This window comes from Dunckerocampus dactyliophorus, chromosome 2, assembly GCF_027744805.1.
Source record: "Dunckerocampus dactyliophorus isolate RoL2022-P2 chromosome 2, RoL_Ddac_1.1, whole genome shotgun sequence".
NCBI lineage: Eukaryota > Metazoa > Chordata > Actinopteri > Syngnathiformes > Syngnathidae > Dunckerocampus > Dunckerocampus dactyliophorus.
This window is the reverse complement of record NC_072820.1, coordinates 39,247,441-39,273,230: the sequence shown is the minus strand read 5'-3', so window position 1 is coordinate 39,273,230 and position 25,790 is coordinate 39,247,441. Positions and strand designations below refer to the sequence as shown.

At 42.1% G+C, this 25,790-nt stretch overlaps 5 protein-coding genes across 12 annotated transcripts in view; 3 read left to right on the top strand and 2 right to left on the bottom strand.

Annotated features, from left to right (window-relative positions):
• grid2ipb (glutamate receptor, ionotropic, delta 2 (Grid2) interacting protein, b) overlaps nucleotides 1-7,081 on the bottom strand; it is a 38,194-nt gene extending 31,113 nt beyond the window's left edge. The window contains exons 1-4 of one of the 6 annotated variants that reach the window (XR_008566809.1): nucleotides 6,532-7,081; nucleotides 5,765-6,018; nucleotides 5,374-5,703; nucleotides 5,155-5,309 (exon numbers count right to left, since the gene is read on the bottom strand). Coding sequence is in view for 5 of the 6 variants with exons in the window: in XM_054760238.1 (XP_054616213.1) it covers nucleotides 5,155-5,309; nucleotides 5,374-5,703; nucleotides 5,765-6,018; nucleotides 6,532-6,757 (965 nt within the window). In the remaining variant the exon portion in view is untranslated. Of the gene's footprint in view, nucleotides 1-735; nucleotides 889-5,154; nucleotides 5,310-5,373; nucleotides 5,704-5,764; nucleotides 6,019-6,110; nucleotides 6,251-6,531 lie in introns of those variants that run through there. The other 5 variants (XM_054760238.1, XM_054760229.1, XM_054760247.1 and 2 more) reach the window with 5 other exon arrangements.
• Nucleotides 7,082-9,526: 2,445 nt separating this feature from the next.
• zdhhc4 (zinc finger DHHC-type palmitoyltransferase 4) lies at nucleotides 9,527-13,662 on the top strand. Its single transcript, XM_054767729.1, has 6 exons — nucleotides 9,527-10,172; nucleotides 10,270-10,343; nucleotides 11,878-12,056; nucleotides 12,139-12,264; nucleotides 12,812-13,056; nucleotides 13,142-13,662. The coding sequence occupies exons 1-6, from the start codon at nucleotides 10,050-10,052 to the stop codon at nucleotides 13,439-13,441; spliced, it is 1,047 nt and encodes a 348-aa protein (XP_054623704.1). The 5' UTR covers nucleotides 9,527-10,049; the 3' UTR covers nucleotides 13,442-13,662.
• A 482-nt stretch (nucleotides 13,663-14,144) lies between these two features.
• Nucleotides 14,145-17,270, top strand: pgp (phosphoglycolate phosphatase). Its single transcript, XM_054768461.1, has 2 exons — nucleotides 14,145-14,992; nucleotides 15,313-17,270. The coding sequence occupies exons 1-2, from the start codon at nucleotides 14,398-14,400 to the stop codon at nucleotides 15,636-15,638; spliced, it is 921 nt and encodes a 306-aa protein (XP_054624436.1). The 5' UTR covers nucleotides 14,145-14,397; the 3' UTR covers nucleotides 15,639-17,270.
• A 151-nt stretch (nucleotides 17,271-17,421) lies between these two features.
• On the top strand, nucleotides 17,422-21,922 carry bricd5 (BRICHOS domain containing 5). 2 transcript variants are annotated; one of them, XM_054768463.1, is made up of 6 exons: nucleotides 17,422-18,233; nucleotides 18,329-18,454; nucleotides 18,532-18,675; nucleotides 18,741-18,848; nucleotides 19,442-19,592; nucleotides 21,120-21,922. In XM_054768463.1, exons 1-6 carry the CDS (start codon nucleotides 18,168-18,170, stop codon nucleotides 21,212-21,214), a joined length of 690 nt encoding a protein of 229 aa, XP_054624438.1. In that variant the 5' UTR covers nucleotides 17,422-18,167; the 3' UTR covers nucleotides 21,215-21,922. The 2 variants fall into 2 exon arrangements, with proteins under 2 accessions (XP_054624438.1, XP_054624437.1); XM_054768462.1 differs by having other exon boundaries at nucleotides 18,523-18,675.
• On the bottom strand, nucleotides 20,081-25,088 carry mlst8 (MTOR associated protein, LST8 homolog (S. cerevisiae)). Of its 2 annotated transcripts, XM_054768459.1 has the most exons (9): nucleotides 25,007-25,088; nucleotides 24,625-24,775; nucleotides 24,487-24,538; nucleotides 24,261-24,423; nucleotides 24,114-24,189; nucleotides 23,884-24,036; nucleotides 23,688-23,812; nucleotides 23,250-23,413; nucleotides 20,084-22,297 (listed from the first exon to the last, which is right to left on the bottom strand). In XM_054768459.1, exons 2-9 carry the CDS (start codon nucleotides 24,751-24,753, stop codon nucleotides 22,179-22,181), a joined length of 981 nt encoding a protein of 326 aa, XP_054624434.1. In that variant the 5' UTR covers nucleotides 24,754-24,775; nucleotides 25,007-25,088; the 3' UTR covers nucleotides 20,084-22,178. The 2 variants fall into 2 exon arrangements, with proteins under 2 accessions (XP_054624435.1, XP_054624434.1); XM_054768460.1 differs by lacking the exons at nucleotides 24,487-24,538; nucleotides 25,007-25,088 and having other exon boundaries at nucleotides 20,081-22,297; nucleotides 24,563-24,691.
• Between the last annotated feature and the right edge of the window lie 702 nt (nucleotides 25,089-25,790).

The window sequence follows — 25,790 nt, the reverse complement described above, 5'->3', positions numbered from 1 at the left end:
GCAAATATGCACTTAAGTGTCTATACATTAAAAAAATAACAAAAGATGAATTCTATGTATCTCTCACAATAAACATTTGGCAATACATCACCTCCTATTTCATGTGCTGTGTTTATTGTGTGTGAAAATCCCTCATCCAGAATTTCGTATCGCCGGTGGAGCTAAATGAAGGTGTTAAGTCACGGCCAATAATTTCAAACAAGCCCTGAGCTGCATGTGCATTGTTGCATGTGAGCTGTATCTGCAGCCGCTGCCTAAACACTATCATTAACAGCGCTATTGAGAAGGCACAGCACACAATAGGGCTGCAAGCTATCGCCTTAAGGAGGATTCTGACTTTTCAGTTAACAAATAAAGATGCCCATTTACTTCCTTCATAGCTGACACACGCACCGCCACTTCCGAGATTACACTGCAACACACAAGCCAGTATCTTTTCAACACAAACAAACCAGACACATCTTTGTATTTTGGACAGTGTGGTCCCAACCAGTTCACATCCTTTCGGTTTCAATGATTAGAAGCTTTTAACACAATAATGGGATCTGACATCAAATATATGCAGCTTTCACACAGGCAGCATCCACCAAGTATGCAGATTAATGACATTCTATGAATTAAATACACAGAGAAATGCAAAAATAACATGCACACATGCCTTGAAAAACAATCCCAACTGTACTGCAGATAAAGAGATAACAATGCATTCAGACAAATGAATATACCGGTACTCACCCCAGGCAATTCATCATTTTAGTTCTCACCCATGCTTACACACTAAAACCAAAGCACAACTGTCACCACCAGGTAGGCAACACGGTATTGGACACACCTCCTGCAAAATCCCGGTGCCTCTGAGGGCGATAAACGATATTCTGGGCTTCCTTCACCAAGTGTCAGCTGGAGATGGACCACAGAGACAGCGTTAGAGAGGGAGGCGAGATAATGAGAGGAAAACACAACAGAACACAAGACAAATGCCACCTGGGTGAAGCAGTTGTGGGAGGCAGACCAGAGGATGGCATTAATAATTCCATGGTGCTTGCGCGTATGCCGCATTATCACTAATAAAGGCTTCTTGTTGGACATGTGGTTGAATTATTCATGGGCACATTAAAGGTAGAAACACACTTAAAATGTGGTCAGTGTTTTAAATAGTGGGTACAAAAATAAAAACTGCTACTTCTCATCATGCTGGAAATCCTTCTTACAGTCTGTGAATAGTGGGAGTAGTAGTAGTAAGGGAATAATTGGCTGCTTTTATTGGCTTTACTTGTGTAATCTGTGGACAAACCGCCTGGGGATGTAGAGGAAAAGTGCTATTTATGTTTCTTTTGAGGTTCTAGATCTTAGGAGTAAGCTCGAACACCAGATGGACTGCTTAACAAATCTAAAAACCAAAAAATACAGATTGCAGTAACTGGATGAACATGCTGTCTGTCACAGCCATGAGGGGGCCAATGAGAAGTGGAAGAGTAACATTGCTGAAAATATCTGTTGCTAGAAAGCATAAACATTATTTCCATCAAGAAACCTTGTACATTTTTGTCCTGGAGCGTCTCCAGAGGAAGGATTCATGTGATTTAAAAGCTATTTCCTTGCGAATCCATCAGCCTTGCATGATTATTTCGTGGATGCATTACAGTGGTCAAGCTCAAAGTCTTTTTTTTTGTCATCATAGATATTAGGTGTGTAACGGTATGCCCTAAATGCAGTTTGTTTGTCCTCGTTGTCAAGGTCATGGTTCGGTTTGTTTGCAAACTGCTATCCAATAAATACAATTCTCAAGTAAAAAATCAAAATAAGTGTTGGCCAATATACTGTATTGTAATCTATGTGAGCTTTGCATTATAGGTGACCTAGAAAATTAGTCTAATATCTCATAATACAGGGGTCACTACTAGTCGATCTGGCCGATCGCGAGAATATTAGAAAAAAAATTATTATTACATCAGTGCCTTCCCCTCATGGAGATTGACCAACAGGCACACATTTTGACCACGGAACATGCTCATATGACTCGCCGCCCTCCAGGCACGCAACCCGCAAGCTCCAGCCAGGAGCCCAGTCCCCAAAACCCAGCCGGAAGTACCAACAACAGCAAGCGTTCAGCTACAAGCGAAAGAGAAAGAGAGAGAGAGTGACGGAGCACAGCGATGTGCCTGAGCACACAACAGTAGTTATTGCACGTTAATATGGCTCAAAATCTGCCTTTGCTACCTCAAAATGAAAGCACAAATATAGCTCCATAGACATGCACCTCCCCAAAAAATCTTTGAGCTGCAGCTAGGGTTGACTATTGTAACGCATTGACGATTCTCTCTCTCCTCAATCGCCATCACTCGCCCACAACACTGAGTAAACAAGTCGAGTTGTAGTTTGCTCAGAGAGCCGATGCCACAAGCCCGACCCCAATGAAGAATCACAAAAGTGGAAGTGGCCAAAGTGCGGCTCAGGGACCATCCGCGGCCTGTGGTTCATTTGTCATTGCATCACTGCAGAAACAAAATAAAATTTAAAAAACAGCAAAAATGGTCAAAATTGAGCAAAAGGCACAATGAGAAAAGGCTGAAAGGTTGATGGCAACATCCAATAACAACACAAAGCTTTGTATTTAAAGACCAGGGATCTTGGGCTCAAAAAGGTTGGTGACCACTGTCATAATACATTGTGGAACCTCACTTTTCGTCATCAATCCGTCAGACGAAAACCAAAACGTACGAAAACCGAATCAATTTTTCCCATAAAAACAATGCAAATCCATTACAGACACCAACAAATATTAACAAAACCTATTTTATAGTGAATAATGATAGTTTTACATGCAGAAAACATACAAATGACGAATGAAATGGATGAATGAACATTTCACATCACTGTCACCTTTCTTGAAGACTTGTTCGTGAACAGAGATAAGGGAGGGGACAAAGGGAGAGGACAGAAGAGCAGCTTTTGCAGCCGTACTCAATCAAAAAAAGTACAGACTGCCTGAAGTTGGATACAGAAATACACCTCAGGGTGCATGGTGCTTATTAGGAGGAAGAAAGGAGTTGTATGTGCATTCTATGAACAAATGAACTGCACGCACGCACACACACACACACACGTAATAAAGATGATTAAAGGATTCCCTGGGTGGAATCTGTCTATAGCGTCCCAACTATCCATTCTTCACAGAAACGAAGTCACCATTGCGTGGATGCTTTGTGTGGGCACTCAATTCTCAATTCTGGCACAAAACATGAGTATGTACTACATGCAGTGCATGGGGACGCTGTGCGAGAGGGGGTGTCAAAGCGACGGGGTGGGGGGAATTATTTTGAGCAAGATTTTTCTGTATATAACAGCTATTTGTGCATGCATGTGTAAATGCTATGATCAATACCAGGAGCACATTACCAATTAGGAGGCCTACACCCTCCCTCCTTTTTTGTGTGGTTTTCAAGCTGTGGACTCTCCTTGGCACCATCGATAGCGATGACTCCCATTAGCCAGAGGCTGGCCTGCACTGTTTTGGTCCGCATGGATCTCCGTGTGTGTGCCGAATTCCGCTTTTAGGCGCTCTCCCCAGGTTTATGCATCCAAACGCTGACTCTACACTTCGTGTACCTCACTTTTAATGTGTGACATGTGGGAAATCGGGACACTGTACCGTACTGTAAAATCTGAACGCATGTACCGCTACACCCCTAATGACTGACACTGAAAGAGACTTAGAGGGTCACTGTGGATTTATCCTGGGTGGCAGATGGAACCCACTTAAACTGAAAGTCTATTGTAGCTGTGAAAAGACTAATGCGATTGTATGAAAAAGGAACTGCTTGTTTACATGTTATTACAAATGAATCCTTGCAGAACAGGGGTGTCCAAACTTTTTCCACCGAGGGCCACATAATGAAAAAAATCAAAGGATGTGAGGGGCTACTTTGGTATTTACAACTTTTAAAAAAAGACTGAAAAAAAGCTTGATATTAATTGTATGGCTTATGTGATTCGGATGTGCTTAACACGTTATTAATGAAGGAACATCACGTGGTTTCAGCTGCACAATTCAACATGTCTGAAAAGAAGTAGGAAGCAGCAGAGCTTATTTCATTCTATGCCTTCTCCATATCTATTACTGATAATTAAAGAGAAAAGAATAGTGAATGTGTAGCAATGGATAAATAGCTTATGCAGTGATCAAGGACAGAAAAGAAGAAGGAAAAGTTGAAAAATATAATACTAATAAGCTAATATGAGTAAAAAAACCAAAAACTGACTATAGCTTTTGCACTGTTAAGGAAAACAAAGACATAAAGATTGAAACCACTAGATTATTTGAAAGGAATGAGTGGTTATGTTTAGACAGAGACCAAAGGGTGCAGACAGGTGGCAAATCAATAAAAAAAACATGGCTGCTCATATGGAGAAAAGCTCGAGAAGAACCTACTACGTAAATCCCAGCAGATCTTACATTTACCGCCAAAAGTCAATGACTAATGTAAAGCACAATCAAAAAGATACACAGTCGTCCCTTGTTCATGGCGGTCAATAGGTTCCAGACCCGGCCGTATAAGTGAATTTCGAATTTGCGAAGTAGGATTCAATGTTAACGTATGGAATATTTTTCTAGGTAGCGCCTAGAAAACATGTTTATGACTTTCTAAATACATTTTTTTTTACCATTATTAGAGCACTGTAGACGTGAAATAACACCCCTATAGTCAACTTTACACTCCTGTTATTATTTGTTTACACCACATTGCTATTACGGGATCACTGCAGGGGCACAAGAAACGGCCACGGCTTTAAGCAGAGCATGCTCGTGAGCTCACTAGTTAGCCTCCAATGTATTTACAGTATTCTAAACTTCAAGTGTTTCAAGCAGAATGTGGAAGAAAGACAAAATAAGAAGCCAAAAACTTACCACTTCCACACGAAATAGGAGAACTTCTTTTCACTCTATCATGTCGGACATGCCATGACTGACTACATGGAGTGTTAAGGTAAAGTGAAGTAATGTCATGTCTCTTCCATGTTGTGTGTCATTACTGATGCCCAGTGGCCAAAATATTTTATTATTAACAATATTAACAAATATTTTATCTTAACAATGATACAAGCTTATAAACTTGTATCATTGTTAAGCTTTTATGAGTAGAAACCTCTCACCTGATGCTGGAGATGAGCTGTCGATGGTCATCAGTGATGAGGATTTCGGGCAAGACGCAGGCCAACCAATCCACTTTCTTCTCAGCTGCGTACTGCTTCAACACGCTGAAGAGTCTCTCCTTCACTTCGGGCTCGTTGCTCAAAATCTGCTCAACCTAATGGTGGTAGAACATTGGTGTTGGTCCAAGAGAGGCGGCATTCCAGTGATGATTCCCCTACCTTCCTGTTGAATTCCAGAGCCTTGTATTTCCGTTCCAGATTTGCACCTTCCCCTCCGAGCTGACTGTCATCCAGGCTCATGCTGTGTTTCTGCCTGGCGCCAAGGCACAGCACGCCCAAACGCAGCGTCCTCCCCTGGGATGACTTGATGAGCGCCGCGGCGGTCTCATGCTGCCTGACGGGGATACCGTTGACCTCCATGACGCAGTCGCCTGCCCGCAAACCCGCACGGCCTGCCGGGGAGCACGGCGAGCAGTCCTCCACCAACAAGGGGCAGTCTCCCACGATAGTAAACCCGAATCGACCATCTGGACCTGGTATGATGTCCATCTGTAAACCGGAAACACAGAATCAAACAACATAGCACAAAAATGTTTGAAAAAGTACTGACTTGCTGTATGCGGGACACTACTCCAATGCTGGGGGGAATGTTCTTCTGAGTCTGGGCGATGGCAATGACGGCTTGCGGACCCAGTGTTGACACATTGTGACCCTCGATTTCCAGCACCTGGTCTCCAGCCTGCAGCCCAGCCAGGTGGGCGCTGCTTCCTTCCTCCACAGACAGGATGTAGCTCGGTCCATTCCCGCCCAGCTGGAAGCCAAACTCCTCAGGCCAGCCATGGTTGGACGCGGGCATGCTGAAGACTGGAGGGAGGGGGAAGCGGCTGTTACAGGAATGACTAGAGATCCATCATGAATGCATTGGAAATACCGTAGATGCAAAACAAGTCATATACCCAACGTCACAGATGCATTCAAATCAATGGACATTGCACAAAAGCCTTCCATCAAAGAATCCAGAAGCAGGACTACCGTTCTTGTCTTTTCTGCCTCGTAGTCTCACTTCAAGTTGTACTACAGCGCACTACTGCAGATCTCTCTACCCTAAACCATGACATGCACCAATGGTCCCTGACCTGGTTCATAAACTGTGAAGCAGCCAATTGAATTGAGGCGTCACAGAGATTGTGACCTTAATTACCCTGAGAGACAATGTTTCCCTCAGCGCATATCCAAGGCTTTGCTTTAATTATCTTCGAAATGACAAGGCACACTTACGGGTCAAATATAAAATTGAGGATCAAATAAAAACCATAAAGATTCTGTTTTGATGCTGCACATTCTCCAAAGCGACACAACGGCTAATAAAAGACTTACAGAAATCTTTAGGTGGACACCGAGAGCCCCGTTTGGTTTGGCGAAAAGAGTATCTGCCTTTTTTGTTTTGCAGGAACTTCTTCATCTTCGGTGTGAAAGTGTAGGTAGACTTGCTAGGAGACTTCTCAGGTAAAAAAAAATTAAAATGAATGAAAAAATATCCACCCCGAGAACCCAGTGATCCAAAATCCCACCAAGTCCGAATGAGTGGTAGCTGAGTGTGCATGAAAAGCAAGTCCCGTCTCGCTGCGAGTGTGTCAAGGAGTTGGTCCTGCGTCTCATCCCTGATTCATCCCAGGGACTGCTTGCACAGTGTTAATCCGAAAACTGGGACGCGTGCACCCGCGCACCTCAGTTCCTTAATAATTCACTCTCCAAAACGGGTATTGTGAGGCCTCATTTTTCTATAAATACACCAATGTGTCTTTTTCTGCCTCTTCTCCTCTTGGCTAGGTGGCTCTCCGAGGAACTGCTCCTGGCCCAGAATCACTCGGCAGCGCTGAAGCAAGGAAGCCTGATGATGAGCACTAATTGGAACGTCAGCCTGGGATTCTGTTAGTCCGTGTGTACTGTAGGAGGGGTCACACTTAAGTGCTTGGTCCATTGAGAAGCAGCAGGGGCCTTATAAGACTACAATCTGAAGATTAGGCGGATTAGGGGTTTAATCTGAAGGCCAACCTACACCTCAACATCAATATATTAGGAACACATGTACCCAACTCAATAAAACAGAGCCAGCGCATCAAAAGACATTTTTAATTGAAGTCATTTCACTCTATAGTTTATCTTAGTTGGATATGTGCCTGTGTGCAATCAAAGTAACTATATGGAAGATCACACGGTTGCATAAACAGACAGGACATCACAATTCGCCAGATGGAATGGGCAGATTATGCATTTCCCAGCATGTTTTGCTGTAGTTAAAATGATCACTTTTGACTGTCTTATGCCTCTTTAAGGCGTTATTTTGTACAGACAGGGTGCAATAGCTACAGTTAAATTATTTGGATTTTTGGTTTGAATCTGGCACCCTTATTAAGAATGGTTGTGAATTTTGCGCTGTATACAATATTGTTTCCACTTAAAAATTAAAATGCCAGAGGAGTGAGTAGTTTATACCGATCAGTTTGATAAGTTCCGCCTGGCGGACCAACTAAATACTACAGCATTTTCCATACAGTTCCGCCCCCCCCCCCATTGATTCCAGCTCGCACTAGTTTACAATGTTTACAATATGGAACATCTGGACCATTTTTTAAATTGTATGATATTTAAAATTTGGGGGTTTTATTAGTGCTAAGCTATAATCATCAAAATTATTATAAATTATATATGTATAATTATATAAATATATATTAGATATAATAAATATTACATATTATATATACAAATTATTAGAAATTAAAAGAAATTATTTTTTAAAATTTAAAAATACATTCTGCATATATTATAATTTCTTGTGCTGCACCATAATAGCTTAAAAAATGTGTTTTAAAAAATGAATAAGATATTTCTTAGTACTGTAACTGGTCCATGTATGACTTTTTTGTTGTTGTTGCTTTTTATATCATCAAAGATTTTTAGAGATACCGCCCTAACGTGCCCTCACCAACCACAGCAGTAGGTGAGGTGCACCTACACAACACAATACAAGAGCATCATTTGGAATTCTGCCTTTACAAAGGTAATAATGGTCACAGTCAGAGAAGTAAGGTGTTTTTTTAGGGATGTACACAGTATTACACAACATAACACCTCAAATGGCTTTATCACTATATGGACATTATTTACTCTAATTCTGCTTCCACTATAATCATAGCAAACAATAAACGGTCACCTTAAATGATGTGTTTATGCAGAATTATTAGGATTCGTCAGTTGTTTATCAACAACATACTGTATGTAGTAGTATTAAAAGCATGCATCCCATACCTTTTTTAAACAGCATCTATAGCTTCTGGATAGCACTCTTGTTTTCATCAATGTGAGCTGTAATATGAGTGCTGCGGCCCGGTCAGCAACCAGATCCAGCAGGTGTCTCATGATACCTTGTTGTGTTTGTCAGTAGATGTCAGTCACAGAGACATAAAAACAGGCATTGCCTGTCATCTTTTTTGGTCTTCTTGCATAGAATAAACTGAAAACGCTCTCAGCTCGATGCAGTCTATCCAACCGTGAACTAAAACTATAATGATATTGTTAATTAATAACTCTGACAGGGTCAATCAGTCAAAAACAATATTATCTTCACAGCTCAGGCATGCATGATGGATATGTTTGTGGTTTAGTTTATTTGGGAAATGCTTAAGGCTTACAGTGTTACATTAAAGTACACCACGGAGAAGCAGATCTTATTTAATCCTACCCCTTCTCGAAGCATCAGCAATTACTGGTAGTTTTTTCACTTCCTGTGTTTAACATGCACCAGATTATCATTTTCTCAAAGGTAAAGAAAAGTATAAAGAATGTGTAATGGTAAAGTTGCTGTAAAATAATAAATTAACAGTAGAGTAAAAGCTGACAGACGATTGTATTGTAAAAACTGAGTGTGTTGTAATAAGCGAGTACAGGGTATATGATAAAACATGAATTACATAATAAAAATAATCCCCATCCATTTTCTATGCCGCTTCTCCTCATTCGGGTCGCGGGGGCATGCTGGGGCCTATCCCAGCTGACTTCGGGCGACAGGCGGGGTACACACTGGACTGGTCTCCAGCCAATCGCAGGGCAGTAATAAAAATAATGAATAATAAAATAAATAATGGAGTAAAAACGGACAGAAAATTGTAAAATGAATAAATATTCAACAACAGTGTAACAGTGTTTCTCTTAAAATAATAATACCTTGTAAAAAAAAAAAAGTGCTCGTACTGTTTGTAGTACTTCTGAGAGCACGCAAAAGTGTTACCAGCGGTTACCAGTAGATGGCAATATATAATCAGCTGATGCTGAGCTGTACGACAAGCGCACACGAAGAAGAGTGTAATTCGTTCGCAAGTTACCAATAAAGCAAACTTTTATGTTTGATTTGAACACGTAATAGAAGAACACATATGACTATCGGCGACATATAAGAGAGGTGTTTTGCAAACAGACCAGCTTTAGTATTTCCACTACTTAATAAGAAACAGCTTCGGGGTTAGCCACGCGGATGTTAGGGAAGTAGCATTGTTTACAGGAAGTAGTAGCGTAGAGTAAAAGTGAAACGGATGAGCACGTCGCTGGCTACAAGGCCATAACTGATACGTTAACGTGAGACCCACTTTTAAATAGCTATGTGTGGTTTTAGAGGATAAAGTAACTTATGACGTATGTAAATCCACAGAGTAGGAATACCAGGTCTTTCCGGTTTTGTAACGCGTGCTTACTAGCCTAAACTTGTCCAGTTGACTTTTTATTTCCATGACACGCACTATATTTCGTTTATTATTATTTATCTATGCTTCATGTTGGATGAAAGTGCATCATTTTGCGTTGCGACACCTGTTTGCGTGGAAGAAGTCCTGCTCTGAGACATGAATTTCCTCACTCTGTTTGCTATCTACGTTGCGGTGGTGCTGATGTGCATGATCCTAGTCTGCAGATACTCCGGGCATCAGGACAATCCTTTTAACATCCTCTTCAGCTGCATAGCAAAGGTAAGAAATGTGGTGATAGTTTCATAAACCGACGCTGGAGAATTCTTAAATCATTAATGTACACATTTCCTTTGTGATGCATTCTTTTCCTTCTCAGGTTTTTGCACCAGTTACCCCAAAGTGGCTCCAGCGGTTTTCTCAATGGTCTATGCACAGATTGTTTCATCAAAGGTAGACCAATACCAGGTTTTCACAGAGATTCTGTTCATGCTTGCATATTTATTTAATATTGAATGCAGTAATTCTGCATTTACAAAGGTAGTACTGCGCAGCTTCGATTGTGTTTGTAGTTTCCAGTCGTGTTCAACTGCACTGCACTGTGCCATACTTTGAGCTTTTTAACACACTGTCTGGCCAAAACAGAGTTCACCACTTGGCTGTAACAACGTAAATATGGCTGGGATCCCGGGGATTGTACTGCAAAGTGAGTTTAGTGGGCTAGCGAGGTGTGTTTAAGTGTAAAGCCAGGCTTACAGTATGTGTATTACAAAGGTGTCAGTCTTGCGGTTAGATCACCATGGTAACTTAGGCTTAGCTCATAACCTGGTCCCGACCTGGTTATGTTCAGCGTTTTACTTTAAAAGCGCCGCTGTTTCACTGTGTAACTTATTCGGAGAATGGTGTCACCATTTATTGAGAGGCCGGTGGACCTGGAAGAAAGAATCATCCGAGCAGCACTATGACTGGAATGGCTTTTTTGAGATCACACTGATCCGCTGGAAATTCACTATGAACGATACAGATTTTCAGCTGAGGGAATACGCTGCATTTGCTCACTTTTTGAGCTGAGCGTCAGGAATAAAATGCAGTATGAACTATTAATTAGGCCAGTGTTTGGCAGACGTATAAGTCGCAGCAGTCCTTGCGTGAGTACTTAGTCCGTTGATCTTTTTATATTACAGTATTTGCTGGAAGAATAAGCACTCTGGGGCATCAATGAAATGGAACAAAACACTTTTTTGTTCTAACAAAAAGGAAAAACTTGCCACAAAACACGTCAACTGTGCCCTCTAGTGGTCATCACAGGTGCAGCATGTGACACGCCTTCTATAATTGAAATCAGTAAAATATGAAGACAGTATAGACATCATTCAAAAATGAAGAAAGGGTTTTTAAATGTATAAGGTTAATATGTAAACGTTTTACAACGTTGAGCTGTCAGCAATTAAAACACTAAGGACACTCCCTCAGTTGGTGGTGACAGCGTTGCTTTTGCCAGTACTAATATCTCATATTACTCCATAATAATTAATTGCTCCTCTTTTGTGAAATGCACCTGTTGGTATCGCTCCATTTTTGTGCAGAAGTAGAATAATGACGTCAAAAGCCCCCTTTTATGTGAACTCACGCAAAGCACAAACCCGAGAAGTGGACTTGACAAAGTAAGTTGATAACCACCACCACGTTCAACTCTGTTTGGGATAGTTTAGGTTTTGTTGAGCTGCATCATGAGCACGAAGCCCGGGCCACTTTCACCGAATGGGCCTGAATATTGTGCGGACTGTGCACAATACCAACCACTGGAGTTTTTCAGTGCCAGTCTGGATAAATTGGAGGGCTGCGTTGGGAAGGGCATCTCATGTAAAAACTAAGCTGAATAAATGAGTGGGATGCAAAGGCAAACAAATGTGATATTGCTCTTTTATTATGCCTATTCTGCACTGTATGATTTTTGTTCTAATTTGTCGTTGTCTTATCACTGCAGGAACAACATGTTCGTCTATCTACACATCCTGCTGGAGGCTGCTGTGTATGGAGAGTTCACCTATGAGATTTTTGGCTTCTGCAGAGAGCTGGACACCAGTCTAACCAGCCTGTCTGTGCCTTACATCCTGCTCGCCATAAAGACTTTCTTCTTCTACCTTTGCATCAAGAAAGATCCAGGTTACTCTGTGTTAGCCTGAAATTGTCATCGTGTATGTCTGGTGTTATATTTGTCTTAACCTGCTGTTCTTTACTCCGACAGGCACTGTGACAAAGAAGAATGTGTCCAGCCAATTGCACATTTATCCATATGACAAGAGGCTGTTTCACCCGGGCATCTCTTGCCCAACCTGCCAGCTTATCAAACCTGCGCGCTCCAAGCACTGCAGTAAGTTCTTTGTCTGAAAGTCCTTCTGTTCCAGCTTCCCCCTTCTCGTTGCCTTATCACTGTACTTATTTTACTTCCTTTACCTTTACAAAAGGACCTTATCACGTAGGATTGTTTGCACACATTGGCCATATTCATTGCCTCCAGCGTTGCAAAATTATTTATTTAGCAAGATAAAGTGGCATATGGACAGCATGGCCCAATTAAATGCTTGTCCACGTGAACAGCTAAACGCCGCACCCTTTATGACACCTCCTTTCTCCTTTTCAAGAAGAAATAACAGGTGATGCCACGAGATGTCATTCTTTTAGACGTGTTTGCCACAGCACACAGCGCCTACAGAACAGACATGGCGTCTGTAAAGCTGGAACGGTGCATATATTTGTCACGACACAAGTTATAATGTAAACTATGTGTCACCTTTCAAAAAATATCGTATGTAAAAATGATTTGTACAAATAAAGGCCTGTTACTAAACACCCTGCTCTGCTGCATAAGGAAATACGGTTATAACAGGTGCTCATTGTAAACAAACTTTGTGTTTCAGGGGTGTGCAACAGGTGTGTTCAGCGTTTCGACCACCACTGCATCTGGGTGAACAACTGCATCGGTGCCCACAACACACGTTACTTCCTGCTCTACTTGCTCAGTCTTTGCGCCATGGCAGGCGACATTGCCCTCCTGACGACCGACATGTTGCTCCATGCCGTGTTGCGTACAGGGCTCCTGGGGGCCAGTTACATGGATGAGTACGGCCAGAGGCATCCTGCCGGGCCTCTATTTGTCGTACAGGTCAGAGTCAAGACTACGCTTTTGTATTGCATTGCATTGAATGAAAGTATATAATCAAATGCATCATGTTTTTCCTCTCTTAAAGCATCTGTTCTTGACGTTCCCACGAATCGTCTTCATGCTGGGCTTTCTGGTCTTTGTTTTCTTCCTGCTCGCCGGTTATGCCCTGTTTCATTTCTTCTTGGCTCTCGTCAATCAAACCTCCAACGAGTGGTTCAAAAATCAAGGTTACACTTGTCAGCACTGCCACCCAAGTTTGACAGCCAACCACCTCTGCAGCACGCCGCCGTCCCACTCTAGAAGATTCTACTACAGCAGAGGCTTACTCCAAAATTTGGGGGAGATTTTTTTTCCTCGCCAACCTGTTTGGAAAAAGGACACTTAGTAGACTCTCCGTCAGGTTGCATTCCCAATTAATGACTACTACTGAGATAATAAACATGATTTCAATCATGTTTTGACCTTCCTGTTGCAGTGTTATACTGCTGAATGTAGTCAGGCCATTTATTGTTTACTTTTCAGGTCAGGTTTTCTCATTTGGGTGGGGTATTTCCATGTAAAACATTAGTGCACGTACATTTTTTTCAAACAATTAAATTGCTCTCTTTAGTGGTTAGAACTCCTCTTTATTGTGTTGTACATTGATGCTTTGAAGGTACACAGGTGTTTGTTCAATTCTCACAATGTCAAAAACAAGGCCCTTACGTTCAACAAACAATAATAGAGCAATAAAATGAATCCTCACATTCACAAACAATACTTTGCTACTTCAGTAAGTTAAATCTGACCATATTCTTTCAATTGCCTAAAATATAGAAGAGAAATTTTGAGAAACTAGAAAAAAAATGGTTATTCAATTCCCAGATACTATGCTAATATTTTCATCGAAGAGCATTAGGGATGATATTGGGATGCTTTGTGTTAACGATCTTAGCTTTGATACCTTGCAGAAAAGGTCAAATATACTTATATTTAACATTAAATATTTGACTAACAAAAGCAGCTTGCCTGTGAATGAGCACGCACAGCGTGCAAAGTGATGCTTTAAAAAGTGGGCGGGACTTGCTGTAGGGGCGCTGTCTCTTTAAACCGGTGCGGAAGTGGCTAGCTTCGACACAGCACCAACTGGAAGGTCGACGTATTTTAACAGTTAAATTTTGACTCTAACGAGCAATGCCATTTTTTATTCAGAGGAATGTTTTAACTTAGCTTTAGAGTCATACCCAAAGGCAGGTTTCCGACGCGTGACACGTTTCCTGGTAGGAAAAAGCAACTTACAGAGGCTTACGTCACCACAAATAGCGTGTTTATTTTTAACACTTGAGCTCATCTTGTCTCCTCATGTCCGGTTCAAAATGTACACGACTGAGCGGACAGCTGGTCCAACAACTGGTGGACTCTGTGGACAGCGTCCTGTTCGACTGTGACGGCGTCATTTGGAGGGGGGACCAAGCCATCCCTGGTGCCCCTCAGGTTGTAAAACTGCTCAAGAAACATGGCAAGAAAGTCTTTTTCGTAACCAACAATAGCACCAAGACAAGGAGGATGTACGTGGATAAGATGTCCACGCTGGGCTTCAACGTGACCGAGGACGAGGTCTTTGGGACGGCGTACTGCGCCGCCATGTACCTGAAGACTGTGTGCAATCTGCAGGGTAAAGTGTACCTCGTGGGCAGCGGCGCCATGAAGCAGGAGCTGGAGGCGGTCGGGATCCAACAGACCGGGCTGGGACCAGACCACATCTTCGGGAAGCAAACCGACTGGGCTAACGTGCCTCTGGATCCAGAGGTGAAGGCGGTGCTGGTTGGTTTTGACGAACATTTCAGCTACATGAAACTGAACAGAGCGTTGCAGTACATCACCAGGTCGGACTGTTTGTTTGTGGGAACCAACAGGGATACCAGGCTGCCTCTGGAGGGGGGCACTGCTGTCCCAGGTAGGGAGAAAGTCAATTCACAATTGAATTGATTTCTCGACTTTCTTATATGTAAGTTCCCCTCAGTTGCGCCAATGGCTGATAGCAGAGACCACGAAGAACTGCATAAACCCCATACATGTGTATTAAAAAAAAAATCTATGTCATGTAGTAGTGGAGGTCTGCCTGCATGTAGTGTTACTATTAATCGAAAGCTAGTTGAGACTTAATCAACAGTGCTTCTGCTGGTCAGAGATGTGTACTGCACTTCAAGATGAATCAACAGTAAGTTCCACACAATTTACCAAATCATTTAGCAATCATTTGTCTTCCTCCCCAAGGTACCGGCTGTCTGCTGCAGGCTGTTGAGACTGCAGCCCAGCGCCAAGCCGCAACGGTGGGCAAACCCAACCGCTTCATGTTCGACTGCGTGGCCTCCCAATTCGGCATAGACCCCGGCCGCTGCTTGATGGTGGGCGATCGCCTGGACACGGACATCATGTTGGGCTCCAACTGCGGCCTGAAGACCCTCCTCACCCTCACCGGTGTCAGCACGTTGGCCGAGGCGGAAGCCAATCAACAGAGTGGCTGTTCCGAAAGGCGTGGGATGGTGCCTGATTATTACGTGGAGAGCATCGCAGACCTTCTTCCGGCCCTGCAAGGATGAGCCTGTCAAGACTCATGTGGTACAGGAGGTTGGCTAACCTGTTCATAGTCTTCCATGTTATTGATTTATTATGTCTACGACAAAGACACCACCATGCTTTTGTGGCGATCGTGGACACAAAAAACGGAATTTACACTCAGTCATGCTATCATGTGGGCCATCATGGATGCAAGGAGCTGGATTTATTTTCCCAATTAGCATACCTTAGTTAGCTTTGAGATAATTAAATATTGCCACAGCCTCTGCATATACTGTATATGAGGGACAATGTAAAAAAAACAAACAAAAAAACATAAAACTAATATGTATAAATGAAATTAAGATGTTAAAATGGGTTCCTTTTGTAGCCCTTTATAGTGCAAGGAACCATATTAGGTAACTTAAACGGTGAGATTTCAAAACAGGAAATTTATTGTAATAATTTAAAAAAATAACTCATTGTTTTTAATATCAATGATTCTATTTTTTTTTTTAAAGTTACTTAAGCAAAAAAAATCATGTATTTTTTTGCAGTAATTTTATTGGGTTTGTTTTTTTTTGTTTAATTTCTGAATATTTAAATTATTAATAAATTTTATTTCAGAAAAGTGACAACCTCACATACTGCTTTTTTTAAAGTAATTTCTAGTATTGTCAGTGTCAACAGGCAACACTTACCACACAGTATGATAATATATGTAAGAGATAAGTGTGTACTGTGGTTACCCAGATGTGATGTAATCTGCCTACTTAAGCAACTAAAAGTACAAGTCAAGACAGGAAGCGGTCTTTGCCCTTGTGAGGCTGGGTTTACATCAGTTTCATACCAGGTGATGATGTAGTAAAAAGATGGTTTTTCAAATATTCTTTGTTTTATTATAACAGAAAGTGATGGTTTCCTACCCAAATTGACAACATTCACCCATCCCTGATAATTATTATAAGTCTTTTCTTTTTTTTCCCCTGTTAGTTCTGTGCTGATAAAGTCACCTTCTGCTTTCATCCAGCGGAAGCAGCAGGACTTAAGTGTTGCATATCATGTCTCTCCTGCTGAGAGATGTCTTCCATGCGGTGGCTGCTTTTATGCCTTTTGTTTATTGTCTCGGCTGGGGTCGGCTGCCAAGTGTGTGTGGAGTCCAAAAAGAGGGGAAATGCATGAAGGAAGCTGGTGGAACGCAAACCTGCACCAAAACTCTAAGCCGACTTCCGTATGTCTGGATTTTGTCATGAAGATGACAAAAGCTGCGGTGATGAAACAAGTTCCTTGGTCGAGGGGGGAAAAAAACCTTGCCATTTTTCCATGTCATTGTTCTGTATAAACCGCACCAACACAGAATGCGTGGATGACGTTACATTTTCTGCCGTCAGTGGTAGTGTCAGAAGCGGGACGCCACCTGTGCCCCTTTCACGCAAAATCAGTTTTTTTATTGGTTGTTGATCATGTGTGTACCAACACCACACACGCAATTTTCACAGTAGTATCAGAGGCAAGGTGCTTCCTGTGTTTAAAGAAGCCCCTTTCACACTTTTTCTAAAAGCCTGCATTCTTCCACCTTTCTTTCTGTGTTGCTGTTCTGTGTAAAATGCCACTAACATAGAAGTAAACCTGGCAATTTTCTGCCCTCGGTGGTAGTATCACCACCTGTGTTGAAAGTCCCTTTCACACTTCTTGTAAAAAAGAAAAAAAAGAATTTTCCAATGTAACTGTTGTGTGTAAAACGCGCAGACTTGAATGGGTGGGATGAAGTTGAACTTTAATTTTTCCGCTATTTGATTTAGTTTCAAAGAACAGTAACAGTGGTGGGACGCCACTATCACACTACAGTCCTTGAAAATCTGCCTGTTTTCAATGTTGCTGTTTGTATAAAAGGCACTGACATAGAATGAGATGTGTGAATTGGATTTTTTTTTTTGCTTTCAGACGGAGAAAAAAAGCTGGCATTTTTCCACCTTTTTTTTTTTTTAACCCAAGTGTGAAGGTTGACATAGCAATCTTCCTTCTGAGGTAGCAAAGCTCCTTTCACGCTGCCTGAAAAAGCCCTTTTTCCATGTTGCTGTCTTGTAAACTGCTCCTACACATAATGGTGGGGATTTAGTTGACAAAGTATTTGTCCACCCTCAGTAATAGTACCAGAAGTGGGGACAGCACCTGTGTGAGAGGGTATTCTTCAGTGCTGCGACCAGGATGTGGTCTTAGTTCTCGCGCCTTGTCCCTGTCATACCACTCGTCAGACATCTGATTGTGAAATATCGCTGTGTAAAAGTCCACACAGTTGCAGTCATATCATTCTTTGCTGGGTTCTGTGTGAAAGGCACAGGCAAATAAATGCCAGATCTACTGTTACGGCTGTGATGCGGCTTTTTTTTGCGGGATCTGTGTGAACGAGGCAAGAGGAGGAGGAGGGGGAAGGGGACTGAAGTGGGAGGTCTCTGAGGATGACGAGAGAGAAGTCAGCCAGGTGAATCGGATCTCAGTCCTCACCTATCATGACCACAGCTCGGTACTGATAGCGTGGAGAAGGGAGCAGACGAGTTGAGCGAGTAACCTTGATGGAACACAGGATGGTGAAATGTTGGAATCTTCCAGAAGGCACTTTGGAGGGAGGATGCTGTCTGGTAAGCACATGTCTTTTCCTAGTTCATGTTGACACATTGAACTGTATCAATGGCTTTGTGTGTGTGTGTGTGTGTGTTCACGTGCGCACCTCTAGAATGGAGTCTTATCGGCTTCCGTCCCCAAAAAAGTAATCTGTGTCAGCCTTTCCGCTTCCTTGCTCCTGGTCCTCCTGGCCCTGGGCTTGACTGGACACCTTGGGCTGCCCAAGCTACACTCACGGGTTTGATCAGAACTGGCTCACCATGTCCACCATCTCATCACCTTATTCATCATCATCATCCCATTTAGTCCTCACAGGCTGTCCGAATCATTGCTCCAGACCCGACCGGGGCCCTGCTCCTCAACCAGTCGGCTGTTGTAGACCAGCAAAACGGCCTTGTGACGTTTTCTGTGACGTCAGGGATGAATCTCACATCCACGGTGCTCTTTGACATCAAGCATGTACGTCTACAGCAGAGTAAGAGGAATAAGATGGTATCTGTAAGACTTGTAACATGTTTGCACAGGGGGTGATCTGTTACCAACCAGTCCACCAGGAAAGCTGCTTCCTACGGACCATGGAAACATCAGACTACGAGAATGTGCACGCCTTACTTCAAGCGTCAGTACACAAGGTAACAAGGCTATTGAGAAAAGCGTAATAGGGAATCCTGCCATCTTTAAAGGTGGCTTGTAACTACACGTTGACCCAAGTCAAGACTTGCAGGGTTTTCGGACAAAAGGACAAAAGTATCTCTTTTAAAAAGTCCTCCTCTCCGACTGGATTCCTCAAAACATCTGATCCCTGCAGCCCGGGATCTTCTTACAGGAGACCACAGCAAGCCAGAGCCCGAGTCTTGTAGCAGACACAATGGCCTCACTGTGTGGGGGGCTTTTTAGCTTTTAAGACTCCCCTTTTGCAGTGAAATACAGCCTGGCCCACATCCAATTAGATGTCATTTGCAATATGAGCCATATAGAGATAATTCAATATTTGGCCAGCACATTGCTATAACATCGGCTCATATATTTGCTGGAAGTGTCTTAAAAATATGACTAACTTTTTAGGTTATTAGGTAAACCAGTGCAGGAGATGTAGCAAAAATACTGCCTACACTGTCAGGTATTGATTTCACAGTATTGATTTAAGAGTGTTTATTTCTTTTTGGTTGTAGTTTAGTGAGATATTTTGGTTCCCACAGCTGCAATATTTGTATCTTGTGTACAGAGTCACTTCCAGCTGTCTGTGAACGAGACACGGAGGCGCACAGAGTTCTTCGGGGTGCTGGCTGCTACTCAGACGGACTTGTCCAACCTGGAGGAACCTCTCCAGGTTCTGTGTCGAGACAGGCCCATCCACTGGACCAAGAGGGCTGACGGTAAAGCCTCACTTACAGCTAAAAGTAGTCATGCAGTACAGCACTGGCATTTGAAGCATCAGGGGCGGGGTGCTTACTCGGAATTTGTTCAATTAAAATGGCAGGTATTGATTTAAATTTGGCTTAACCATGGATGTTTTTTACTCCAATCTATAACTGTACTAACCTTTCCATCACTTCAGTAGATGACAGCATGGGCAAAACACTAAAATCGTGCAGATCGTCTTAAGATTTAAGGGACTAGACTAAGTGTACTTAGTCTTTAGAGCTCCTCTATTATGCAAACTGAGTTTTTAATGATGTTATCACAGTAAAGTGTCCCGAGAGCCTGTTTTTGACCTCCAAACGTATCGTCTCCCTCATTTGTTTGCTCCACTTTTGAGAGGAGAGGAGCTCAGGTGGTCAATTTTTTAATTAAAAAAAAATATTTATGATGTCCTAAATAAAAGCCTTCTCCTTCATGGACATAGTACCACCTCTAGTGTGCCCACACCTAGATGACCCTGCCCCGTCTAACGTTTGTGTCCTCCTGTCCTACATATTACGTTGTACAAGAGCAAAGGTACAGTGTCCAGGTGATCATTGAGTTTTACTGTAAGTCGGTACTTATACTTAAATCAACTCCATACACTGTACGCTGAACACATGCACGTATAAAGTACAATGATACAAATATTAAATAATAATGAATTGAAACTAAGAAAAAGAGAACAATTTTTTACTTTTATCCCTATAGTTATATTTTGGTAGGATAACCTTCTCTTCTCTGCCCTGGTCATCTAACAGCGCACAGAATCCATGACCCCTCGAACATTCAATAATCTTTTATTATTATGGTCGAGACAGTTGAGCAGTTGAAACCAAAAGAGCAGCACACTGTATTCTACCGCGGCGTGCTCGAGGCACGTTCTTGTGTTTTCAGATAAAAATTGCTTTTTTAATTAATTTATGGGAGCGCGTTCGCAACCACAAAACGTTGAAAACAGAGGACCATCTGCTAAAGTGCACAGCAGCGCTTCAGGAAGGGACAGGCGTGGACAAACGCAGCACATACGCATTAAAGCTACAGACGCACACAAAACAGCGCGTTGCCAGTAGCCGTACCAAAACACTTTTAAAACTGACTAAATTCTAGCCTCAAGGCTACATTTTGGGCAGCACACCTAAGATGTATTTCAAATTGTTGAAACATAATATAATATGAGACCTTTAAGGTGGTCCTTGTACCCTGACGGTGATGCATTTGAGTGTTTGCTCAGTAAGACGCTCATGACGGCACTTCATTTTTCTTTTCTAAGACAATTGAAAACCTTGCTTGTAGGATTTTGTCCTGGTTGTATCCCACCGTCATGCTTTGGATTTATAGTAGTTGAGGTAGAGAGATTTTAGTATAAAAAAAAAAAAACAGGTTTTAGTTGGGACAAATTGTGTAGTTTATCCACTTGTGTTGGAATACATGATTTAAAAAATTCACATGATGCCTTAATAGATACAATGTGGTGGTCTACAACCTTGTCTCTTTCTCAGGACCAGGCAAACAGAGGCTGGTGTATTTCTGCATAGACATCTGCTTTCCCAACAACATCTGTATGTCTATGTGCTTCTACTACCTGCCTGACTGATGACGCATTGTCCTCCACTGCTCCTCTCAGACACATTTAGAGGGGAAATCATTTTTAGCTCACTCATTAAGACTGGAAGAAAAAAAAGGGGGGTTGATGTGATAACAAAAAATCCTCTCTCTTGTGGTATTCCTTCCCCACTTGTACTTCCTGTAAGCATTGTAATGCAATGTCACATGTGCTCCAACAATAAAAGCTGGGGTAAAACAAAGCAACAAAATGCAGCTATGATTCTATGTTCATTTGAATTAATCCTGTAACACACCTTTTGATTAAAAAAAACAAACTTCAATTCATTATACTGTATTCAACATTTTCTGGCAGAAAGATTATTTGACAAGTTGTATAACTGCATGTTTTGTAAGTAAAGTCTGGATGCCTATAAATGTTTTCTTAATGTGTACAACAGAATTTAAAATGTGTCTAATGACTGTGAGGGGTGTGTTGTAGGGTTTAGCGTAGGCATCCCCAACCACCAGGCTGCGGGAAGGTACCAGTCCATCGGCTGTAATGCAGGTTTTTTTCAATTTAGTCCTGTAAATAACTATATCAATTTTGGAAATGAAGGCATTGGGGTCAAGTCGGGTGCACGCTGTCAAATTGCTGTCAAATAGACAGTTTTGTCTTTTGGGTTTGAAAAAGACACGGCAACTTTCATACAATGTATGTATGAACGTTGAAAGATGGGGGAGCTTGCACCTCTTGAACAGTGATGAAACCCAATAGTACTAGTACAGTAAATACTATTCTTTAGAATAGTATACCATTTTTTAATAGCCTGTGCTGGATCTCAGAACCTCAAGGTGGATTTGGCTTACTCATGATGCCTACACAGGTAGTAAACAGCTTTTTTTCCCCAGGTGATCATATGCCAAGAGGCGTATACCACTTGCAATTGGCTGTCGAGCTTTTCAACGTTACACAGTCCTCTTCACTATCTTCCTCCTCCTCCTCCTCCTCCTCCTCAGGGCAGCACACTGTCATTAAAGGCCAGGCACACCACCGCCTTCTGGTGGCCGCTGTACTCCCTTTTGATCTCGCCGGTCTCCACACACCACAGACGAGCCAGGTTGTCTGAGGAAGCTGCAAAAACATTTCATTTAAATAGCTGTATGGACCTGATTTAAGACGTATAACAAAGACACGGTGTCTCATATCTGGGGTCTGTAGATTTATACATGCAAACCAAAAAAAACACGGCGAGTCAGAAATTCTCATCCGGTCTCTCACATACACTAGTGACCTACATTTGCAGCAAACAACAGGATTTATGATGCTAAATTAGGGGTGTCACGAGACGATACATGAGATTGGGTCTATGAGAACGAGACGAGATTTTGACTTTACTTTTAAGAAAAGTACAATAAAAAAATATTAAAGCTATATGGAAAAAAGGGGTTGTCTTACAGTCAGGTCAATAAGGTAGCTAAAAAACACATCTTTGGACATTTTACCCACATGCAAAGGAGATTTCAGATCATTAAAAAAAGACAATGTGTTCTTTCCATATTTTGTTTTAGCTTTCCATTGAAGTGTGATATTCATGTACACATATACTAGTCACCTTTTCTTTGATTAGCAACCCTCCCGAGTACTGTTCCAATTTATAAAATCTGGGCGCGTCTTCTTGTATTCTCTTGTGAACTACTGAGCCTTATGGAAAATCAGGAGGGTTGACATCATTGCCTTTCAGTTTCATTTCCGTCCCAGGATTAATAAAGTATATATCGGCATCTATGGCTTGACAACCTTAAAAAAAAAAGCGTTCACTTTCTTTTAAGGCTACTGTAAAACAGAGGTTTGCAAAAACAGCATATTTACACGTGCCGTCACTTCACAACACTGCAGTACCGCATCTTACATGACTTTTTGGATGACTGTTGTTTAACTCTGTAAAAATGCAAAAATAACTTTTGTTCACATTTCGCACCAAAATCTATCCACAAATTCATGGAAATCAGTACTGTAGTGTTTATGTCATTCTGCTGACCAACTACCTAACAAGCTAACATAACCTAAAGATGAAGTTCTTTACCTGTGACTATATACTGCGAATCTCCAGAGAAGGCGCAGTCCCACATCCAGCCTCTAGATGTCTCTCCAGGATTGTTGCTCTTGATGCTCAGCTCTGTCATCAGGGAGAAGTTGGACGTCCTCCAGATCTTGCAGGTCTGATCAGCCGAGCAGGTGGCCAACAGACTAAAGATGACAACATCAGATTCTACAAGTGGTGAGCGTTGACGGATTTCTTTTGTCAGCTTTGGCTTGTAAATAATTCTGGTTTTTATGGTAACTTAAATAGAAAGTGTTTCCATGGCGCTATCCGCAGGAAGGGAAAAAAGTGCTGCAGTTATGAATCCAGCAGGGGGCGCTGTCTCACGAGTAAATTTGCTCAATATTTTCCAGCAGGAAGATGCTTTAAACTGTCTTTGAGCTTTAGTATTAATGTTGTGCCAAAGTATTTCATACTCACGTGGAATCGGGGCTAAACTTGCAGCGCAGAGAGTAACGTTTGTGCGCAGGGATCTTGGTTTTGGGAATAAGCTGCGTCACCTCCTCTCCTATACCTCCAGCAACATTCCACACGTAACAGTTTCCCTGTGAAGGAGGACAGCATTGGTTGACGAGGCCATAGTTTATTTGGAAGACAAACATGTCGAGTTACTGACTGAGCTGTTGACGGCCGCCATGTAACTAGCATCTGGGTCGATGTGAACAGCGTTGACCGACACCTCTGGCTCGGGAATCAGTTGTTCGTTGTGGTCCGTCTTCAGGTCCCAAATATGTATCACACCGCTCTGGTCTCCAACTATTAGCTCTGCCTAAAATAACATGTGTTTGCTATTACTGAAAATTAAAATGCACACTTAAGTCAGTCCTGTAGAAGTGAACGTTCCACCTGGTTTGGGTGCAGGCAGACACAGTTGATTGGCGCATTGACTTGGAAGATCCTCTGGCACTGTAGATTTCGTGACCTGTGCAGGATTGTTGAAGGAATCATGACGATGATACACTTTTTACATATATTTATCGTTAAGTGTTGTACCTCAGGTCCCAGATACGAGCCATGCAATCTTCTCCTCCTGTGTACATCCAGCGTCCATCTTCATGGAAGCCCACAGATGTGATGTTCTTGCTAACACCGTCATAGTTGATCACAGGGTTGGGGTTGTTGGAGTTCAGATCGTACATGCGGATATGCTGATAACCTTAAAAGGGAGTGGACGATTAAATGCAGTACAGCATTGCGGTCATTTTCACAACCAACCAACCTGCAGCAGCAATCATGCTCCTATCAGGTGTTATTTCAAGTGAATTCACTTGCTGGGTAAAATGTTAAGAAATTACCTGAGATCAATTATGAAAGTAGCACTAGCCACCCGGAAGTGTGCTAACCAATGAAAGGATACAGAGTCCTGGTGCTGGACTGTTCGAGTGCAGATCCCGCTGTGGGCCTGCCAGAAGCGGACTGTGTGGTCGTACCCAGCCGTGGCCAAAATGACCGGGTCGCTGCCCACGGTCCCCTGATTCACGTTCATGCTTGACTGCTCACTACCACCCCTTAAAGTAAGTACAACATACGGCACAACATATACATTTAAATATAGTATTCAACAGAACACGAGAAGAGGCGTAATATAAACACGACAGCTAGTGAGCTAACGTTAGCACAGCAGTATCGCTTTTCTAAATAGATGAGAGAATTGAAAGTGTATCATTTTACAAAACGGGATGTACTAAATCACACGAGGATTGAATGAAAGTTAAGATTTGACAAAGACAATCGATTACCTTTAATTGTTGGTACAGCGGACACGAGTACGTCTCTGTAGAGTCTCCTAGCAACAAGAACAAAGAACAATGGTTCCGACACTTTGACAGTGTGCAGTACGATACTGCCATCTGCTGAATCGTTTTCATTTCAAAATGAAAAACATACGCAATTTAGCTCTTCATGATATATCAAATAGTGATTTATAGCTTTTGCATCATTATCTATAGTTCACTTTTTGTGCTTGTTTGCATCTTGTTGCTTTTACTAATAGCTGATGTAGCAACCCTGAAGTTATGACTGACTGTTTTGGGTTGCCGTGAACGCACAAGGGATGGGGGGCGTGTTGGTTGGCGTCAGTTGAGGAAAAACATTGTTGTGCCGGTGTGCTTTTTGGCGTGGTTGTCACGGCCGTCGGTAGCCAACAAGGGCACTTCAAAGCTGATTCACCCGCAAATGAATGGAAGAGCGTAGCACGCCAGGGAGCAGAAAGTCCGCCATGATGGTGAGCAACAGAGGGAGGCGGGGCTAGCGGCACAACAGTGTACAATGTATTCACTAACTCTAAACTGAGGTGAGTATAAAATTATACGCTGTGCGTACACTTTGAAATGGATGAATATTATTTACTGAACGCTATTACTTTTTATGTAATTATTATGAATGTGTAAAAACCCATTACAGTGAAGAAATGACCTACATGTAGATGTCAATAAAAACCTAAGCATCTGTATATCCTTCTTTATTTGACTTTTTCCTTCTTTAGTGTTACCAACGCTTACAAAATACAAATAAATACAAAAT

Excerpts from the sequence above, each read along its gene's own strand:
- zdhhc4 (XM_054767729.1), top strand. The coding sequence starts at position 10,050 with ATGAATTTCCTCACTCTGTTTGCTATCTACGTTGCGGTGGTGCTGATG. Across the intron at positions 12,265-12,811 it reads TGCGCGCTCCAAGCACTGCA|GGGTGTGCAACAGGTGTGTT; the intron begins GTAAGTTCTTTG and ends TTTGTGTTTCAG. Across the intron at positions 13,057-13,141 it reads GGCCTCTATTTGTCGTACAG|CATCTGTTCTTGACGTTCCC; the intron begins GTCAGAGTCAAG and ends CCTCTCTTAAAG.
- pgp (XM_054768461.1), top strand. The coding sequence starts at position 14,398 with ATGTCCGGTTCAAAATGTACACGACTGAGCGGACAGCTGGTCCAACAA. Across the intron at positions 14,993-15,312 it reads GGGGGGCACTGCTGTCCCAG|GTACCGGCTGTCTGCTGCAG; the intron begins GTAGGGAGAAAG and ends TTCCTCCCCAAG.
- bricd5 (XM_054768462.1), top strand. The coding sequence starts at position 18,168 with ATGGAACACAGGATGGTGAAATGTTGGAATCTTCCAGAAGGCACTTTG. Across the intron at positions 18,676-18,740 it reads TGCTCTTTGACATCAAGCAT|GGGGTGATCTGTTACCAACC; the intron begins GTACGTCTACAG and ends ATGTTTGCACAG. Across the intron at positions 18,849-19,441 it reads TTCAAGCGTCAGTACACAAG|AGTCACTTCCAGCTGTCTGT; the intron begins GTAACAAGGCTA and ends TCTTGTGTACAG.
- mlst8 (XM_054768459.1), bottom strand. The coding sequence starts at position 24,753 with ATGAACGTGAATCAGGGGACCGTGGGCAGCGACCCGGTCATTTTGGCC. Across the intron at positions 24,190-24,260 it reads GCTCGTATCTGGGACCTGAG|GTCACGAAATCTACAGTGCC; the intron begins GTACAACACTTA and ends AATCCTGCACAG. Across the intron at positions 22,298-23,249 it reads TTCGCAGTATATAGTCACAG|CTTCCTCAGACAACCTGGCT; the intron begins GTAAAGAACTTC and ends ATGTTTTTGCAG.